A 21,170-nucleotide genomic window follows, 5' to 3' on the forward strand; every position below is an offset into this window, starting at 1 on the left:
CTCAGAACCTTCTAAGTGAAAAAAAGGAACCTTCTAAGTGTTTATTTAAGGTCTAGTGTTGCACGAAGAGAGAGTAATATAATTTCGATTCTTGGTATGTCATACATGTTGAAGAACTGACAATAAAGCTGAGAAAAAATACAAACAGTGGTCGAAAAAAAATTACTTAAAAATATGAACATAAACAGAAAAATATGTCCTAAAAATGTACATAAAAATAGAAAAATATGTCAAAAAATATAAACACAAGTATAAAATTTTGACCTAAAAATGTCAACATAAATAGAAAAAAGATACTCAAAAATAGTAGAAAATGTACAATTTTCTTACAAGATCCAACAATCACAATTACCTGGGGAAAGCTTTTTAATTAAAATTATTATTATTCGTGTGTGTGCGTGTGTGTGCGCGCGCGCGCTGCAGCCGGTGATGCGCTCGTTGACGCGCCGTGATTTCACTCCGGAGCTGGAGGAGGATCCGCCGCTCCACCGACTCCTCTGCTTCTCTCAGCGGGCGTCAGGCAGCACAAAGCCGGAGGGATGGAGCCAGCGGGCGCGTACGGCGCCGGGAAGGCCGGGGGCGTCAGCTTCGATCCGGTCGCCTTCTTCACGCATCCCCGCACCGTCCTCAGACTGCTGTCGTGGGTAAGAATCCTCCGTGAGTGGACGGGCCTGCAGCTCATCTTTTCATTCACATCTTTCATCCTCTCAGGTGTAAATTATAAGTCAGGGTTTGTGTCTGGGAGCTGCTGGACGGATGAAACGGTTTCAGCTTCGTGTCTGTGGAGCCTCTTTGTGTCCGTGGACGCCGTGGTTTGAGACGAATCTGACACCACCGTGTTTCTGTGCGGCTCTGAGTCACCAGACAGCTCGAATGTGAAGGAAGCAGCAGTTTAACAAAGCAGCCACACACCAGGCTGCACTCCGTCAAAATTCAGGGTTTATTCAAGCGGTTTAGAGGAAAAGACGCATCATGCTCTGAGATCAAACACAATTCTATCAAAGCAACTACGCGATTAACGATTTCCTTCATTAAGATTTGGGCTATAAAATGTGAAAATATAGTGGAAAAAATACTCATCAAATCCAAAGGTGATCCCATATTGATTCCTTCTCTTTTATAATGTGTATTTAAATCAGCAGAAAATATTGTTAGTTTACTATTTTTATTTGCTGTAGTTTGAAAGCCAATGATTGGATTGTAGCTTTAAAAAATCCCTAAAAGAGGATTCCTTCCAAAAATATATTAATTGATGGCTGATTTCAGCATCCTATTATCAGTGCAGCAACGCTGTAAAAAAAAAAAACATTACTAGTTTTTAGCTTAATATTTCTGAACAATTTACTGTTATTTTCGTTCACCAACAGATAATAACAAGAAAATTATTTTTTGCAAAAGTATTAATGTACTTGATAACTGTCAAAAATAATAATGTTCACGTCACAAATCTGTATATCTTTTACAAATTTTACTAATTATTTACTCATATTTTGCTTATTTGCTGTTACTAAAAAGAGAAAATAATGTCTATTAATGACTGACAAAATGGTAAATAATTGTTTACTTAAAACAACTAGTAAACCCCAGTATTTAATGACAGTATTTAAAAGAAACATTTAGCTCAAACTCTTTGGTCTACCCTCATTAATGGCTGATTATTTGGTCAATGAAACGTGAAAATATTAAAAAATAATCATCAAATCCAATGTGATGCCATATTGATCCATATTTAGCTCTTTTTTTATTGTGTTTCAACATTTTCCTGTATTTAAACCAACAGAAAATATGTTCAATTTACTTTACTGTTTTTATTTGCTGTAATTTGAAATACAAAAAAAGTCTGTTAAGGATTGAAAAAAAGGTAAATAAATGTTTAGTAAAGGCAACTAGTAAAAGCTAGTAAATTCACAGAAAAAAACATTAATTTACATGCAGACTTTAAAAAAACACACATGTAACTTATCTATTTTTTATGATTTTCTAGCTATTATCTGTAGTTAAACAAAATAGGGAAAACACATAAAATAACAGAAAATTGGTTAAAAAAAACACTCTTCATATAAATTTAGCAAAAAATCCTTGGTTCACCTTTATTAATGGCTGATTATTTGGTCAATAAAATGTGAAAATATTGGGGGGAAAATACTCAGAGGTGATGCTGTCAGATTGTTCATTTTGCCAATAGAACCCAAATATTCTAAATTTATTGTCAAAAAAGAAGAACAATGAAATATATACAGATTTGTGATGTGGACATTATTTACAGTTTTGCCTGATTTTTGAAGGTTAACGTGTAATTTATTTACATTTTTTGGGTGATCGTATTTGTAAATAAATGAAACAGAAAAAATCACAGTAAATTATTTTAAAAATATTTAACTGAAAGTCTTTGGCTTACCCTCATTAATGGTTGATTATTTGGTCATTAATATGTGTAAATACAGTGAAAAATGTTCATCAAATCTAAAGGTAATGTTGATAGATTCTTCATTCTGCAAAGAGAAAGCAAATATTTTAAATTTATTGTCAGATAACAAAAAGAAATCCATAAAGAGTGTATTACTATTCCTAAAAGATATATAGGTTTTTATTGTGGACATTATTTATAATTTTAACCTAAAATCTTACATCCCTTAAATGAATGAGCATTTTATCAAATTACAACTATCCTGAACTGTGGGTACAGAAGGTCTAAATTAAGGTTTATGGCTCATAGATCTGGGTTAATCTGCCTCGAGAAAGGAAAAGAAAATATATCAAATGTGTCTCTCCAAAAAAACTCAAGATTTTCCTACCTACTCTGTCCTAAATAATAATATAAAATAATAATAAAAGATAAGAGATAGTTTCTCACATAAGTCTGACAGTCGAATCAAAGCTGCTTCTTGGTTTTTCTCAGCAGATTTCAAATCATCAGTCTGAAACTTTACTCCACAGCTCAATGCTGTTAAGAGCAAGTGATTGGATGTTTGGTAATGTGAGTCAAATTAATCTAGTTTCCATTTTATCAAATCACATTACAGCTTGGGTCTGCATGAGTCGAACTTTACAGTGCCATGAAAAAGCATTTGCCCCGCAGACTGAAATCTTCTATTTTTGCATAGTTGTTACATACAGATGTGTCAGATCATCAAACTAAAATGTATATTTATTGAATATTAAACAGAGATAACCCACAACATGCAATTTTTAAAACAATGATTTACTGAAAACCGGTATCACCCCTGTGAAAAAGTAATTGCCCCCCTGAACCTCATAACTAGTTGGTCTCTTGGCAGCAACAACTGAAGTTAAATGTTTGTTTCAGTTTGTGATCAGTCTTTTACATCATGGAGTTCTGGTCCACTCTTCTCTGCACATTAGATGGTTTTCCAGCATGAACTGTCTATTTAAGGTCTTGTCACAGAATCTCAGTTAAATTCAAGTCCAGACTTTGACTCGGCCACTCCAGAACCTTCATTTAGTTCCTTTTGTGCCACTCAGAGGTAGACTTGTTTGTGTGCTTTGGCTCTTTGTCTTGCTGCATAAACCATTTGTGTTGAGCTTTAGGTCATGAACTGATGGTGGATATTCTCCAGGAGGGTTTTCTTATAGAGAGCAGAATTCATGGCCCCATCAGTGATGACAAGTCGTCCAGGTCCTCCAACCATCACACTACCACCATGTTTCACTGCTGGTATCATGTTTTCCTTGTTGAATGCAGTATTAGCTTTAGACCAGATGTAACAGATCCATGTCTTCCTAAAAGTTCCACCTTTGACTCATCAGTCCACAGGATGTTATCCCAGAAATCTTGAAGCTCATCCAGATATTTTTTTGTAAATACCAGATGAACATTTATGTTCTTTTTGGTCAGTAGTGGTTTGATCCTTGCAACTCTGTCATGGATCCATTTTCTCCCAGAGTCTTCCTTATTGTAGAATCATGTAGACGGACCTTAACTGAGGCCAGTGAGGTCTGCAGATCTTTAGATGTTTGTCTGGGTTTTTTGTGACCTCCTGGATTAGATGTTGAAGCTCTTGGAGAAATGTTGGTCTCTGGTCCACTACAGGGAAGGTTCACCACTGTTCCATGTTTCTCCATTTGTGGATAATGTCTCTCACTGTGGTTCTCTGGAGTCTCAGAGCCTCAGCAATGGATTTGTAACCCTCCAGATTAATAAATGTCAGTGACTTTGTTTCTCATCTGTTCTCTCTTTAGAACATGGCATCGTGTGCTGCTTTTTTGAGACTCTTTAGCTACTTCACAGGTTCTATTTAATGATGTTTAGATTCAACAAGCCTGGCAGTAATCATATGTGAGTGTGGATGGTGAAACTGAACCCAACTGCTGAGTGAACTTGGTCATTTGGTAGATTGGTAGCTACAGGGGCAATTACTTTTTCACATAAGGCAAGATGGACTGGACGGTATTTTTCCTTCAATCAATGAAATCATGATTTACAAACTGCATTTTGTGTTTTCTTGGGTTTTCTATGACATTAAAATTAGTTTGATGATCTGAAACATTTACATGTGACGAATGGGCAAAAATAGAAGATTTCTGTAGGGGGGTGAACCAACCCTCTAAAAACATTACATATTTATGGAGAGAAGTGAATCTTTGTGTCTTTGAATCCTGTCTGACCTCACATCCACACTCTTCAGCTTCAACGTTAGTTGCTGCTGTGTGTGAGGAATGAGAGGTATTTATTTGCACATCAGTGTGACTTCATTCTCTTCTGGCCGTCAGATAATAAACCGGCCCTCGTGTCTCCTGCAGGTTTTCTCCATGGTGGTGTTCAGCTGCATCGTGAACGAGGGCTACATCAACATTGGCAGTGAGCGTTTGCTGTGTGTCTTCAACAACAACGCCGACGCCTGTAACTACGGCGTCACTGTGGGTGTGGCCTGTTTCCTCGGCAGCATCTTTTTCCTGATCCTGGACATTTACTTTCCCTCCATGAGCAACGTGAAGGACAGAAGACGTGCTGTCCTGCTGGACCTTATCTTCTCTGGTACACAAACACCACAGCCTGCTGCTGAACGAATACAAATACGTAGAGCAACTGTAAAACAGGCATCACAGAAGCAGTAAAAGCAAAATGGAACCAAATTCATAATAGTTTATGGCAACACAAAATCCAGCTAAATGCAAGAAAAAAATATGAAATAACTTTAAAAGAATAGTTCAAAATTTTAAAAAATACTCATAATCTATCAAGAGTTTGATGAGAAGATCAATGCAACGCTGCTGCAAGTGGTCCATTAGCTTAAAATAGCATAAAGACAGGAAAGCCAGTTCAATTCTATTCAGTTTTAAATATATAGCACCAATTCACATACATTATGATCACCTGCCTAATATTGTGTTGATCCCCCTTATGTGGGTAAAACTGCTCTGAACCATTGGGCCAGAACCAGAGGCCCTGTCAGGGTGTCCTATGGGGTCTGGCACTAGGACTTTAGCAGTGGATCCTTTAGGTACTCTGGGTTGTGCAGTGGGGTCTCTGGGAATCTATTTAGTTCCACTGCATCCCGCTGATGTTTGATCAAAATGGGGTCTAGGAAGTTTGGAGGTCAAATCAACATCTTAGGCGATTGTTATGTTCCTCAAAATGTTCCTGTTTTGCGATGTGGTGGGGTTCATTTTTCTGCAGGGGTAGATCAGTGGCATTTAGGATTTTGATTTGCATGAAGAAGTGTGCTTCTTCTGGGCAACGATTATTTAGGCGTTTAAGTCTCATCAACATGTACGCCAAAATCCAAGGTTTTCCAGCACAACACTGCAGCGAGGCGGCTGTGGCTCAGGTGGTAGAGTGGGTTGTCCAATGATCAAAGAGGCAGCGGTTCGATTCCCGCTCCCGCTTAGTCATGTGCTGTAGCGTTCTTGGGCAAGATACTTTACCCACCTTACCTCCAGTGCTGCTCTCACATGAATGCTGGTGGTGGTTGGCATGGATTGGCAGCCATGCTGCCATCAGTCTGCCCCAGGGCAGCTGTGGCTACAAGTGTAGCTTACCACCACCAGAGTGAGAATGTGTGAATGAATAATGGATCCATTGTGAAGTGTTTGAGTGCCTTGAAAAGCACTATATAAATCTAATCCATTACTATAGTACTGATATGATCAGTTTTATTCACTTCACCTGTCAGTGGTTTTACAGTAATGTTGTGGCTGATTGGTGTAAGTTGTTTATCGTGCTCAGTTTGTCTAAATACTGTTTGCATTGCAATTCGGTTTCTCCTAACAGGTTCTCTTCTCTTTCTCCATGAGATGTGACAGATTTAACAAACCAGTGAAATAACCCTGCAAAGTTCTAAAAAGTCTTGTTTCCCTCCTCCAGGTCTCGCCAGCTTCCTGTGGTTCGTCGGCTTCTGCTTTCTGGCCAATCAGTGGCAGATGACCTCTCCCGATGAGCTGCCGTTGGCTCAAGGCTCCGATGCCGCCAGAGCCACCATCGCCTTCTGCTTCTTCTCCATCCTCACCTGGGTCTGTATGCTTCTATGTGTTTATCCACACTGTTTCCTGTCTTTTACCCATCTGTGAGTCATCGTTTTCTCGCTGTGCGTTCACATTCGGTGTGTGTGTTCTCAGGGTTATCAGTGTCTGCTGGCTATGAACACATTTAAGAGCATTTCCTTCGTGGAGGTCAAGCAGAAGCTGCTGCCCAGGACTCCTCCGACTCTCTCTTTAGTCTAACAGTCTGTCTCAGTCTGCTTCATACAGCTGCTGCTTGGTACAAATGTGTTTAACCGTGTGTGTGTGTGAACAAGCCTTTCCTGAAAAACATCTTTTCCTGAAAAAGCATTTCCTCATTTATTCTCCACTGACGAGTCAATGAAGTCTGTAAAAACCATCCTACCACCAAACTTATAGCAGCCATTCGTTTCACTGTCAGAGGATGTGGGAACATTAAGCTGTAATTGTGTCAAGGATGTGCTTCGTGTTATAAAGAATCGTTTTCGCTTTTTCAGTCTGCCAAATCTTTTTTTTTTCCTTCAATAGTGCAGCAGAGAGTAATTCCTTTGTTCTTGTGTGGAGGATTTAGAGACAAAGGGTGAAATCAAAAGTCTTCTTCTGGCTCTGAACTGAGGAACTTATTGTGTTTATTAGTTATTATAGAGCTCAGAACCTAGAGAAATAGTTGTATATTATATTTGGTCTCTATGAAAGGAGTTATCTAAGCTGAGAAAAACAGTGCCAAGTGACAAGATGACAAGTTTTACCAGAAAGCCTGTGTCTGAAACAAAAATACTGACTGTGCTGCTGGAGACTGATGTTTCATCTACCAGGAAGTGAAGCTAGAGTCACAGATCTGTGAGTTTAAAGCTTTTTCAGATGCACAGTGGTTTATAGCATTACAAAGGAGGAATTCACAGCTCTGGATGGGTCTCACAGTGGCGATAATTTTACTTCTTCTTGGAACAATCGCTTATTTGCCCAAAGCGGCACCTTGCTCGACGTCGCAGTGAAATTGATTAACCCTTTCTACCTGAGCAGCAGCAGTTATTAAAACGTTCGTTTAAAGGGTTTTCGAGTGTGGCACGCTGTGAGTGACAGGCTGCCTAATAGCACTATGATTAAAATGGATGGAGCATATGTTGTGCTTCATGGGAGTTGAGAGTTTTTACAGCAGGTTGAAGGATTTTATTCACTTTCTGATTTACTGCTTAGACTGAGAGGAAGTAAAAATGTCATTTTTTGCTGGAATTTCTTCAGTCTGGCCTGATGGTCAGGACCTCGAGGATTACTGTGTGTTACAATTCTCCCAAATTTCTCTCATCTACAGAGCCGTTCAAGTTGGTAACACAGTTGTTGGGGTGTTACTGATTGAATTTTGGACTTTCTTGTTGTGGAAATTAGAAAAAAAAATGCACTTTTGGGTCTCATTTCTACAGAAGAGCTGCTGTGTCCCAGAGGAAAATCTACTGCTCAAAGTTTGCTCTTCTATAGCTCGGCAGACAACATTGCGATTCTTATTTTGAGCTTATTTTCAGCTTTGATTTTATCTGATATGTAGGGCTGGCCCGAATAGTGGATTCTGGTCTCTGGATATTCGGGCCCTATTAAAGACGAATATCCGAAAGGAATGTGGCGGAGACGGCCCGAATTTGTCTGGTCTCCCGGACGCAAATTTTGCACACTGCCTTCGTTTTGTCTTCAGTTAAACTGAAGAATTCCAAAACAGCGGAGGTCTTCGGCATCTTGTCTTGTGTTTATGCAACGAAATGAAGCGTGACGTCAGAGTCGGCAGTCACCCAGCCATTTGGGTGGTGGTAACAAACACGAATGGAGGAGCCGAGATGAGCCGAATACAGCGGGATGAGCTGAAATGGGCCGAAGGTGCAGGGAAGAGACCAGCTCCAAATATTCCTATTTTCGTCTGGGGGGAGGAGGGGGTGATTACATAGACATATGTGTATATGTTTATGTGATCACACGACGGGATGAGCCGATGTGAGCCGAAGGTGGAGGGAAGACAGTAACGCCGAATATTCATTCCGCCCGGAAACGTCTGACCGGGGGGGCGAATATTCATTAATATCCGGATACCGCCGTAGCGAACGAATATTCAGATATTCGCGGTTTTTCGGGTCCAGCCCTACTGATATGTTCTCATGATTTTCCCAAAATTCACCAGGAAGAGAACAATTAGCAACATGAGTCAAATTTCAGATTTAAAGAGATTGATCAGCTACTGGCTCCATTTTTTCTTTGATATATATATATATATATTCAGTCATTTCTGTACACCACCACAATGGATTTGAAATGAAACAATCAGACTTTCAGCTTGAATTTGAGGGTATTTACATTCAAATCCAAAAACTTCGATGATCCTTTTAAAGCTTCTTTAAAGCCTAACCAGATGCTTATTTTTCACAGGATTTGGCTGATTTTTTTTAACTGAATTTTCCAGAAACCTCTAGAAAATGTTTTAATCATGTCAATAACTTGTGCAGATTTTAAATTTTTTAAAGAAATTAGATTAATAAAAATCTAGAATTTATCATCAAAATGAAAAAATTTTAATTTTCAAAAGTTCAAATCTCCACTAATATCCAATCAATTCCAACCTTTTTTTTTTGGTTGTGTGCAGAAACTGTTTAGTTTTGTCAGATCAAAATGTCATTTAGTGCTGCATCAATCCTACAATTAGTTCTGGAGCTGGAAAATCTACTATTTAGGACATTTTAACAGTTTTTTTCTTCAGGAAGGATCATTTTGATTTCCTTGAAAATTTTTGAAGGAAAAGTCTTCATATTCACTGAAAACATGTTCAAAGATGACAAAATATTAGGAAGACTTCTTCGTATAATTTTTAAAAATATATTTTTTGGCCTTTTCTAGGCTTTATTTGACAGGAGACATAGAGATAGAAAGGAAATGGGGAGAAGAGTTGGGGGACGACATGCAGCAAAGGGGCGCGAGCGGGACTCAAACCCAGGCCGCTGCGTCAGAGACCAGCCCCTATACGTAGTTCGCCTGCTTAACCCATTGAGCTATACAGGCACTCCAATTCTTTGTATAATTATGTTTGTATAAAATTAAGCTCATACACATGTGGTTCAATGGAGAAAAAATGGATCCATTAGATGAATCTCAAGTTTGACTCCTGTTGCCAATTGTTCTCCACCCTTCTCACCTTTATGTCCTGGTGAAGTTCAGGAGAAAAGTATGAGAAACATAGCTGATAAAATCGAAGCTAAAATGATTATCTGAATTTTGTCTCCTGAGCTACAGAGGAGCAAACTTAGAGCAGTAAGATTTTCCTCTGGGATTCAGGAAAATGCAGAAACCAGCATTTTGAGAGCTTAAACCCAAAGTTTCTGCTGCTGTGATTCATTCAGTTTAATTCTGTCTAATGTGAGTTTCTCAGATATACAGAAGCACAGTACTAAATCTCAACTCTGCACTCTTTTGTAACTCCAGGTTTATCCATATCTGCAGGTTTTTTTTCTAATTTCGTGTTGCTATGTGCATGATTAACCACCTCTGCTGTGTGTGTGTGTGTGTGTGTGTGTGTGTGTGTGTGTGTGTTACTAACAGGCTGTGCTGACACTGAGTGCGCTGCGACGCTTCTTAACTGGCAGCAATGCCAACCTGTTCACCTGGCAGCACCTGGACCAAGCCCCCAGCAACGCCCGAGCCACACCGTACCCCATCGCCAACGGCGCCACCATAGTGACCACCAACCCCTACCAGGCCCCGCCCTTCACTGAGACCCTGGACCCCCAGAAACTCACACAGCAGAGACCCATGGCGCCGGCCTTCTAGAGACACACATGAAGGGAAAAAGAAAAGACACTGCACACAATGAGGGCACAGACACCTTCCTGCCTCACCGTTTGGTGGTTCTCCATCCTCTCCTGGGATTGGCTGGATTCTTGGGGGGTGGGGGTGTCATGTGATGTATGATCTATTTTCACCATGGCAACTGCTGGCTCAGCTTAGTTAGTCTCTGTGTCAAGAATACTGTCTTCTGTTCATGCACTCAACACAGATTTTGGCGCACGCAAACACTGCTGTCACACCTGGAAATGGACACACACACACACACACACACACACACACACACACACACACACACACACACACACACACACACACACACCTCGACTGCATGTTCATATGGTGAGGTGCAGATTAACATAGATGTAGATCAGTGACGACGCTCCATCTGCCTTATTAAGGGATCTTTAGTGGAGGAAATATGGAGGACAGTGAGGCCGTGTAGCTCTGTCTGACCAATCACAAGCTGCCCAGCAGACATTTGGCCTCCCATTGGCTGAAAATTCAGACAGACAGTCGACGTGACCAATAGGTTTGTTCGGGGGCAGAACTTGCAGAAAATGCTGCATTTTCTTGGCAAGGAATTAAAGGCAGGACCGCTTAATGCATTCTGGATGCTATAGTGTTTCAGTGTGAAATATTCATGTGATTAAATATTTTATTGTGATATGCTGAAGTGGTATAGTTAAAAAAAATAAAATAAAATCTATCCACCACCACTATCAGAGCTGTAATCCTGCCTTTGTTCACATCACCTTTAAATAATTACTTATTTTCTTCTTACCCTGTCAGAAACATTTTAATATAATCATGTGCTGACGTCCCAGGATGTGTTTGGCACATTAATCAACAGCTGCTGGAAACCACACTTCCATAGAGATGTGCTCAATTCATCAGCAGCAGCAGGCAGAACGCTAGCTTTATTTTTAGATTTAAAGGCATGTGTTGAAGGACTGCAACCCCTCCTAGTTTCTGTTTATATGGGAGGAAAGGACAAAATTAGATGCGAGGTTTCGGAGTCAAATGAAAGTCAGACAGAAAGTGGTTTTATTCCAGCACTGTCCAATCATGTACCTGCTCACTGTGTTTCATTCTCTGCTCCCATGAATCTGCAGGAACATCGTACAACGCTATAATAAACATTTGCATCATCCACAGTCATCATCATCATCATCATCTGTCCTCATCATCACCAGCAGATTAATTAACATTCAAAAAATGTAGAAATTCGCCTTCTCACATCGTCTCTGCTGTGTTAATAAAATATAGCCTTTCCTACTAAGTCTGACACACTGTTTTGTCACCTGAATAAGCCCTTCTGCACATCTGCTTCGGTCTTCAGTTTTCACCCTGCATGATCTCCCCCAGCGGCGCGGGAGGAGGCTCATGGTTCTGACAGCAGGGGGCGCCCTCGCTCTGCTGAACTCCAATCACACGCTTCAGCTGTGTCTGAACTACCTCTACCCTGAGAATACTAAGACAGAGACAGGGACTGTGGAGGGGAGTGACAAAACTAAGCTGACTGAACATTCGAATGGGTGGGATCAGGAAGAAGCGAGGTAGAAACTACTGAAGCCTAGGTCACACTACACGATTTCAACTTAAAGGTTCAAGGAGCAAATTGATTTTTCAGGCTGTCAGGGTTGAGCTGTTTCAAGTGTGGGAGGCTGCCCCCACCCAAAAAAATCAACAAGATATCAAAGTTTTCTCAGCAACACCCTGTGGCAGTTTACTGTAGGTAAGAAAAACAAAAACTCCACTTTTACCAAGCGGCTGTACATTTAGTTTGAGGAGTAGATCTTTTATAAAATGCCATTGTGCCTGCGCCGTTTACATCAGTGTGCAATTACAAATGAGGCCTTTTTCTTATTAAAAAAATTGTTCATATCATTATTATGTTTTGTGAGTTTTAAAAATTCATTTCTTTTGTAAACAAAAACTCTAATTTCTGCACCACTGAGAGAAAAATTATAGTTCTGGCAAAACTGAATGAGATGTTTGTGGCGTTGAAACAAACAGCTGATTAACTTCTTAGTTGACAGAAAATGCATCAGCAGCAACAAAAACACAGAAATATTTCAAATTAAAGCCTCTTCAATCAGAATCTTTGATGCTTTTCTATATATCTAATGTTAAGGTGAAGTTAATATCTGTTTTCTGGACTTTTATGGGACAAAAAAAGCTCTTTGAAGACGTCAACTTGGTCCCTTTGATGTTTCATAGACCACAAAATTAATTAATAGATCACGAAAATAATTAGCACATTAACTGTTAATTGAAATAGCCCGCTGTGGAGTTCCTTTGTCTGCGTATCTTTGTGTACCTTCAAAATAGTTTTGACTTGTATTCTGACCTAGGCTTGAGGTGCGAGGAAAAGGATGCAAGCAAGGGGAAGGTTAGTGTTTGAGTAAATATAGCTGGGAAGTGGCTACTATGCTTTAACTAAAGCTAGGACTATGACAGAAGAAAAGGAAACTTCTTGTTGTGTGCATCATGTGCGCAAAACAGCACAAAAGGGTCAAAGTCTGTGAACACACACACACACACACACACACACACACACACACACACACACACACACACACACACACACACACACACACACACACACACACACACACACACTCATACATACAGTCTGAGTTCTGCTCACACACTCTGTGAAAATCTTGCAAGTGGATGAGGTGAGGGGCGGTTCAGGAAACTGTCCCCCGTCCTGCTTTGGATCATGGCTCCTGTCCGTCTTTAGCAGCACATCTGGCAGCTCAACGTTAGAGAAAAACCCGAACCTGTCGCTGGGTGACTTTAGTCGTCCACAGAACTTCCCTCCGGCTGATTAGGAGAGAGGGATGTGGCGTCAAACGACAGAGTCCGCCTCCTCAGCTCCACGCTGCTGTCCACTTGCTGGGTTGACGTTGTAACTGGCTCCTCCCCCGGTGGTGGGCTCATCCGCTGCTTCCTGTTCCTGTCAGAAACCGGAGACACTGATTGGCTGAGGCGGCTCCGATGCTCGCCGGGACTCGGGGAAAGGTGTCTGCTTGTGTGTGAGCGGCTGGGAGGAGGTTGTGCATGTGAGTGAACAGAACTGTTAATGCGACTGACTTCCTCGTCTGCGTCGTCCAGCTGGGCGGCGGGTTCAGAGACGCAGAGCGGAGCGGACAGCGTGGATTCACCGCTGGGCACCTTCAGGCTCTGAGGGCTGACGGGCCTCTTCTGGGCATCCGGTTCTGGCTGTGAGACACAGATTGCCGGCTCTGGTAGATGTTCCTGTGCAGTGGTTTCGCTGTGGCTCCTGCTGTGGCTCCTGCTCGAGATCACCCTCTGGGGGTGACCATATTTCAGAGTGTGCACGCTGGACGAGCGCTGGCGTGGTGGAGTGGAAGAGGCGACGGGCACAGCGAGGCGAGGCTCTGCCAGGTCGTCAGCTGAACCGCTCTGGTCCAGAGAGTCGCAGCGTACAGCCTCCTACAAACACAATCACAAATAAACATAGATGAAAAATAAATCCATAAAATATACACAATGTGATAACATTTCTGCAAATACCACAATTTTAGGCACCTTATTCAGCCAGCACAATTTGGTATCTATCTATCTACCTATCTATCTATCTACCTATCTATCTATCCATCTATCCATCTATCCATCTATCTATCTATCCATCTATCCACCTATCCACCTATCCATCTATCTATCTATCCACCTATCCACCTATCCATCTATCTATCTATCCATCTATCCATCTATCCATCTATCTATCTATCCATCTATCCATCTATCTATCTATCTATCTATCTATCTATCTATCTATCTATCTAGAAGTAAACAACTGTTCAGAAGTAAAATCACAAACTATGAATTAAGAAGAGCACCATGAGGAGCAGAAGTTCATCAATATGTGGGGAAAACTTCTGGAACAGTCAAATTGAGTACAACTATAAAACAATTTTAGAAAAAAGATTGCCTGAGAAATATAATAGTGATAAGTAAATGTGTTGTGCAGTTTCTAAAGAGGTATAAAAATATGTTTGATGTAAGCAGGAAACAGAAAGATATGAGATGTACAGATATGCAAGTTAAACTTCTTTGTAGTTATTTTAAGACATTATTTTAGGTTTTCGATTTGGTTTGGTTGTTATGTTTCATTTGTATTGTGTGTTTACTTTCTCTCTTGCCCCCATGAGACTGTGGCGCGTCCGAAATAAATCAAATTCTGAACATGTAGTCTGTAAATAAATGGGTATGTGCAGTTTTTAATAATTTCTGGTCATTATAAATTTAAAAAAGCAATCATATCTTGTGCAGAAGTGCAATTTGGCAAGAGAATATTATCAAGTCCTCCATTTTTTGATACATCTTTATCACAGTCTCTGTCCACACAGGAGTGACAGTACTGTAAAGCAGGAGATGGAAACCACAGTCCGTGTTTTGAACTAAAACACGTTTTCAAGTCCATCCTAAATTAATACGAGGCTTCAGCAGTCTGAGAGGCCAGGAAATATTTCTCCAGGGAAATATATAGAGTTTAATTTAGAAAAATAACACATTAATTTGTAAAGATCTTTCAAGAGATTTTAAAGTCTCACAGCAGCTCTAACTATATTTTTGCATAGAGCAGCTATGGAACATGCACGCTTTGTGTTTACAGAGTCCCATTAGAAATTTAAAACTTCACCACCAGGATGTAGAGTAAATAAGAACTCCTTCAGTGCACATATTGACATATTAAGATGGCCTGGAACAATGCAACCCCCCCCCCCCCCCCCCCCCCATCCTTCAGTATCGAACAATGAAAAGGGCAAAAAGCCATCGCATTGTCTTCCCGTCACAGCTTGAGATTCTGCAAACCGAGCTGTTGTGTTGTGTTGCATTGTTTGATTCATTTCCATACACTACGAAAATCGATAAGAAGACACCTGAAACTCGCCTGTGCCAGTTGTGTAGTCCATCACAGCAAACATACACCAACCAGACATAACATCATGACCACCTGCCTAATATTGTGTTGGCCCCCCTTATCATCAAAATGCTCTGAACAACTGGCTCTGGACCAGAGGACCTCTCAGGGTGTCTATGGGGTCTGAACCAGGACTTCAGCAGTGGATCCTTTGGGTGCTCTGGGTTGTGCATTGGGGCCTGTGGGAATCAAACTTGTTCCACTGCATCCTGTTGATGTTTGATCAGAATGGAGTCTAGAAAGTTGGAGGTCAAATCAAGATCTTGGGAGAATGTTCCTCAAGATGTTCCTGATTGCTTGATGTTTTTGCAGTGTGGTGGGGTGCATTTTCCTGCAGGGGTAGGCCAGTGACGTTTAGGATTTTGATTTGCATGAAGGAGTGGGACAACATTTTTTCGCGTGTCTCAGTCTCATCAACATGGACACCAAAATCCAAGGTTTCCCAGCAGAACACCACATAGAACTAATATGATCAGTGTTATTCACCTCACCTGTCAGTGGTCAGAATGTTGTGGCTGATCGTGTACAGTCCGCTTTAATTATTTTTTCTAGCTTCTGTCAAGTTAAAATTACATCATCATATCATTAAGGTTATTTAATTGTATATAAATTTGAAAAGAGAAGAGTTGACGATAACACACCTGTCTGCGTAGCTGTCTGCTTGCGGTGCGGAAAGATGCTGGGCGTTTCATGACTGAAGAGTCAGGAACGTAGGACGGACTCAGCTTGTTTCTGTCCAAACTGTCTTCAGGACTGAGCCAGTGGGACGGACGTTTGCTGTGCGTGGGACTCAGTCTGAATGACGGATGTCTATCTATGCTGTGGCTGGACATGAGCTTTGGTCTCTCCGCGTTGTGATCTGGATTTAGCCTGTAACCGTCCATGCTGCGAGTGGAGCTCAGTCTGTGTCTGTGGATCCGATGGGCCGGGCTGAACTTATATCCATCTATGCTGTGAGCCGAGTTCAGCCTGTGTCTGTTGGTTCTGTGCGCTGGACTAAACCTGTGTCCGTCTATGCTGTTGGCCGGACTGAGCCTGTGCAGGGAGTGTCTGTCGATGCTCTGGGAGGTGCTGAGGCAGATCACCGGCCTTGAGCTGCGTCCAGAGCCCAGGGAAGCGTGGCTGATGGTGGGCAGAGCTCCAGGAACCTGCAGCAGAGAGCCGCCTCCGCTGGAGCCCAGAGACGACATGGAGCCTGCAGGGAATGAGGTGGCGAAGATCAAACGGAGGAAAAAGGAGAAGATTAAAGCACAGCATTTCTGAAGAGGGAAGTGTTACTGAAAACACAGAATGGATGTCTAGACGTAGAGTGTCAAAAAGATGCAAATTAAGCAGTGAGTAAGCCGACTTAATGTAAAATACTGCTTCAGACACTTTTCACCATGAAGAATATAGTTCTGTGAAAATGAATACTTACCATGGAAATATGTAAAGACACTGAACATTGGTGTAATATAAAGTCAGTCAGAAACTTCAGTACAAAAGAGTTTGGTATGGTGGACCTATTGTTAGACTTAGATGACTTTATTAATCCCCGGAGGGAAGTTGAGTTGTTACAGCAGCATGGATATTAAATAAAGGGATAAACAATAACATGACACAGACTATTAGAGTGCAAAGTGAAGGTAAAATAAAATTAAGTGAAATATGATAAAAATATACAAAGTACAATATAGAAAAAAATCACTAAAATATACAAGAATGACCGAACGTGCAAATTGTTCATGCACTGTCACATCTTTTATGTATTTTTGTTTCATATAAATTTTCTACATTTACAAGGCAGGGGGATAACTTAACCTTCTTCCTGTCAGTTCTGGTGGTCAGGATTACTGCATAGATGTGGAAATGAATGTACATTTACAATAATTTCTATATTTTGACAATTTTTTTGATCACATAGTAAAAAACTATATTGTTCAGTTCCAGATATCTGTTACTAAATGCTTTGTGCCTTTGTAGATACTCTGTGATCTGTAAGTTGGAGTGTGTAAATGATAAACTGAGGCATAATCTGTTGAAATTGCAGGTTTCGGGTTGTTCATAATGTTTTGTAAATGTGACCATTTTCAGAATGTACTTTTTTTTTTAACATTAAAACAAAGGGAAACATTTGGAGTTGCGGTTATTTATAGGTTACTATGTTCTGATTTTACTTGACCAGCACACTTGAGATCAAATTGGGCTGAATGTGGACCCTGAACTAAAATGAGTCTAGACTGTAAGTAAAAACCACTTCTCCAAAAACCCACACTGGATGCTTTATCCAACTATTGGCCCACATCCAACATAATTTTTATTGTTAAAGTTCTTGAAAAAGCTGTTGCAAGACAATTTTGTGATTATCTGCATAAAAATGGTTTGTTTGAGAGTTACAGTCAGGATTTAGAAGCATCATAGTACAGAAACAGGAAGAGTGAAAGTCTCCAGTGATCTTCTCATAGTGTCAGACAGTGGACTAGTGTCTATACTTGTTCTACTGGATCTCAGTGCTAAATTTCATACGGTGGATCACAGCATCTTATTACACTGGAACATGTTAATGTACTTAAAGGAACCACAGTGAACTGGTATAAATCATATTTATTAGACAGATTCCAGTTTGTTCGTACTAATGACAATTCCTCCGTCACACCAGAGTTAGCTACGCAGTTCCACAGGGTTCTGTGTTTGGACCAATATTATTTACTTGCTCCCCTTAGGCAATATTATTAGGAAACACTGCAGAAATATCCATTGCTATGCATATGAAACCAAGTGAAACTAATGAGTTACTCCAACATGTTTGAAGGACATAAAGGTCTGGATGACCTGTGATTTTCTTAATTCAAATTCTAACAAACTGAGGTTAATGTATTTGACCCTAAAAACCTCAGAACTACACAATCTAACCAGATGTTTACTCTGAACAGCATCACCTTGGCCTCCAATTCTACTCTAAAGAAGCTTGGAGTTATTTTTGATCAGGATATGTCCTTCAACATGCATAGAAAGCAAATCTATAGAACAGCCCATGTTGTGAATTGGCGCTATATGAATCAAATTCAACTGAAATAAAACCCTACAGATATTAGTCAAATGAAGCCGACTTTCTATGCACCACGTCACAAACTTCAACTCTTTACAGTAAATGACATCAGTGTCTTCTGAAGTTCTGCTTTCACAGTAGGCACAGTTCAAAGAGGGAGTCTTAACAAATCAATAATTATTTCCCAACTAATCCACAGCTTCACTCTTAATTAACCTTCATCTGATTAGCAGACACAAATTTTTCTATACGTTAAATGGGTCTTAATGCCGGGAACTCTTTTGTCTTTCAGTTAAAATTGTATCAGTCTAAAAGGACGGTTCTGTATTCAATGTTTTTGGTTCCTCTAAAGTGCCAAGAACTCACCATGTAATGAGCCACAGTGTTGCTATGGGTGAAAGAACCGAATGTGTATTATTCAGCCACAAAATACTTGATGAATAGACTTGATGAGAGTCTTTTATTTCAGTAACCTTGGCCAAAACTAGAATGCCCTACCGTGTACAGCAGATATAGCTTTGTCTTAAATAATCATATTTAAGTATTATACAATGTCTTTACATACAAGTATAAATCTGACCATTTAAAATGTGTCTTTAGATTAAATGAATGGGCTTAGAGCTGAATACCATAAAGAGAGACAACCTCCTGTCTTGTTTCATGGGAATAATATAATATATAACAATAATAATAATATAATAATAAAAATACAAAAATATAGACATTAAGTTTAATAAGACATGAATCTGTAACATTTGTTCATACTTATGCTGTTTTTATGTCTTAAAATAGAATATGTGTGGCTGTAAGTGCTGATTTACATAGAGGTTCTGAAAAAGCCTTGTTTTGGGCTTTCTATCATTTGCTGTTGTTATTTTTTTTTGTTTATTTGGCAATAAGCTGTTTTAGATATTTCCAAAGAAGGAGGTGAGCCTCCATAACTGGGCTCCAATCAGTTTCAGGGGAAACTCACTGAATGGAAGTGAAATAATGTTACTTCAGTTGTTACATTCATTATCAAAAGGTGATCATTAAATAGCCTAAGTCTCTTGTTAAAGAGATAGTTCAGAGGGGCAGCAGCTATTTATTTCCCACTTTCCCAGAGACAGAATCTGATAAATGCCACAGGGCAGACCTTTTTAAAAGTATTTTATGTAGTCTAAAGTTTATGTGAATCAGCAATATTAGGCTACCTCGGCTCAGTTGGGATCACATAATCCTGATCCCACAGGCTGTTAGGAACTGAGCAAAACTAAGCCAATAAACTAAGAGAAGGTGCTTTTTTTAAAGCTTCGTCTGAGGGGAGTCACAGATTTGACAAACCCCTGAGCTATTCTAGTGTGGTGCTACAACCTTTAAAGACGGGACAAGAGCAGCACAAACAGAAAAAGTGCCAGAAATGTGCTCTGCAGGCATAAACTATTTAAAAAACACACCTCCCTCTTTAAGACCGGTAATAACAGCCTCTCGTACCACATCTCGACTGCCCACTAAGCTATTTATGGAAGCAATAATGTTTACGGCAGTCAGTTAGTGGTTATAGCAGAGTAAAAGCTGTTCTCCAATTTAATTGGCTATAAACAACCACATTACCTGAGTAGCTATAGCCGGAGTAGGCCTCATGGCCAATGGGAACGTAAGGGGAGCATCTGAGTGGCTGAACGTAGCTGTCGCTGGGGAGAGACAGCATGCGTCCCATGCTCTGCAGGTTGCCATGGCAACACTCCTCATCCTCAACTTGCACCTGCCGCATGAGATCATCACCGGTGTTATTTTTTTACCATCAGATCCGCTCCACACATGCAGGAAAGTAAACACACTCTGTCTGTTTACCTGGGCAGGTGTGTCCAGCTCCAGGTCTCCGCCCACAGATGAAGAGCTGAGGCGTCTACAGGCCTGCTCCCTCTCCCTCCTCTCCTCCCTCTCCTTCCTCTCCCTCATCTCCTCCCTCTCCTTCCTCTCCTCCATCTCCTCCAGCTGTGCCTCCTTGTTGCTCTCCTCCAGGTGCTTCATCAGGACCGCCACGACCACGTTGACCAGAACAAACTGCGCCGTCAGGACGAAGGTGACGAAGTAAACGGGCGAGATGAAGGGCAGGTAGGTGAGGCAGTGGCGGTCCTGAGGGCGACACTCTCGCAGCGTGTCCTGGACGGGATATAGATTATGGAGCAAAGAGGAAAAACGGTAAAAGATAAAAGGATGAGCTATTAATGCTGCATTTCCTGTCTTCCCCAACAGGGGGAGATGTTGATCTGAGCGTGAAAAGACCTTGAGCCTGTCACTAAAGAATAATACACTCTCCTAACCCTCTCATGTCAGCAGCTCTTAGTCTGTCATAAAAACAGTGATCTGCTCTCTGCCTAATGCAGCTCCTGTCTCATAACCAGTGCTCTGAGACACACATATGTGCACAGACACAAACATTCACTCTGTCATCTATCCATCTTCTTAAAAACTCCCAGACAGCAGAGGAGAGAAAGGGGAGATAACCTTCATGATCCCATTCCAGTTGTCCCCGGTGGACACCCTGAAGAGTGTGAGGAAAGCCATGCCAAAGTTGTCAAAGGTAGCGTGGCGGCTAAGACCCTCACATGGGTTCTCGTCTGAACACTCTGCAAAGAGGATCAAAAGAGCATTAGAGGTAGTAAGTGTGGGGGAGGAATTCAAAGGGAGGGGTGAGAAAAGAGAGAGAATTGTGTGTAGATTAGAGCACTGATTGGAACACTGACTCTAAATTGGCATAATTAATGTATGGAAGTCAACAGAATTTATTGTGGTTTACGTAATCCACACATCTCAGCGGTGTGTCGGCTGAGGCACACGCAGACATCAGCACCGATTTACATGCATGCACACACTCACGTGCTTGCTCGCTTGCCCATGCATGCACGTGCACGCACACACACACTA

General features: G+C 40.9%; 1 protein-coding gene and 1 pseudogene across 1 annotated transcript; one reads left to right on the forward strand and one right to left on the reverse strand.

The window, feature by feature from the left end:
- Nucleotides 1-419: 419 nt before the first annotated feature.
- On the forward strand, nucleotides 420-10,997 carry LOC110958783 (synaptogyrin-3-like). The gene is made up of 4 exons (XM_022205470.2): nucleotides 420-644; nucleotides 4,762-4,996; nucleotides 6,326-6,471; nucleotides 10,033-10,997. Exons 1-4 carry the CDS (start codon nucleotides 540-542, stop codon nucleotides 10,258-10,260), a joined length of 714 nt encoding a protein of 237 aa, XP_022061162.1. The 5' UTR covers nucleotides 420-539; the 3' UTR covers nucleotides 10,261-10,997.
- A 302-nt stretch (nucleotides 10,998-11,299) lies between these two features.
- The window catches only part of LOC110958784 (voltage-dependent T-type calcium channel subunit alpha-1I-like), a 65,770-nt pseudogene continuing 55,899 nt past the window's right edge, over nucleotides 11,300-21,170 (reverse strand).

This window comes from Acanthochromis polyacanthus, chromosome 3 (genome assembly GCF_021347895.1).
Source record: "Acanthochromis polyacanthus isolate Apoly-LR-REF ecotype Palm Island chromosome 3, KAUST_Apoly_ChrSc, whole genome shotgun sequence".
In the NCBI taxonomy this organism is placed as follows: Eukaryota; Metazoa; Chordata; class Actinopteri; family Pomacentridae; genus Acanthochromis; species Acanthochromis polyacanthus.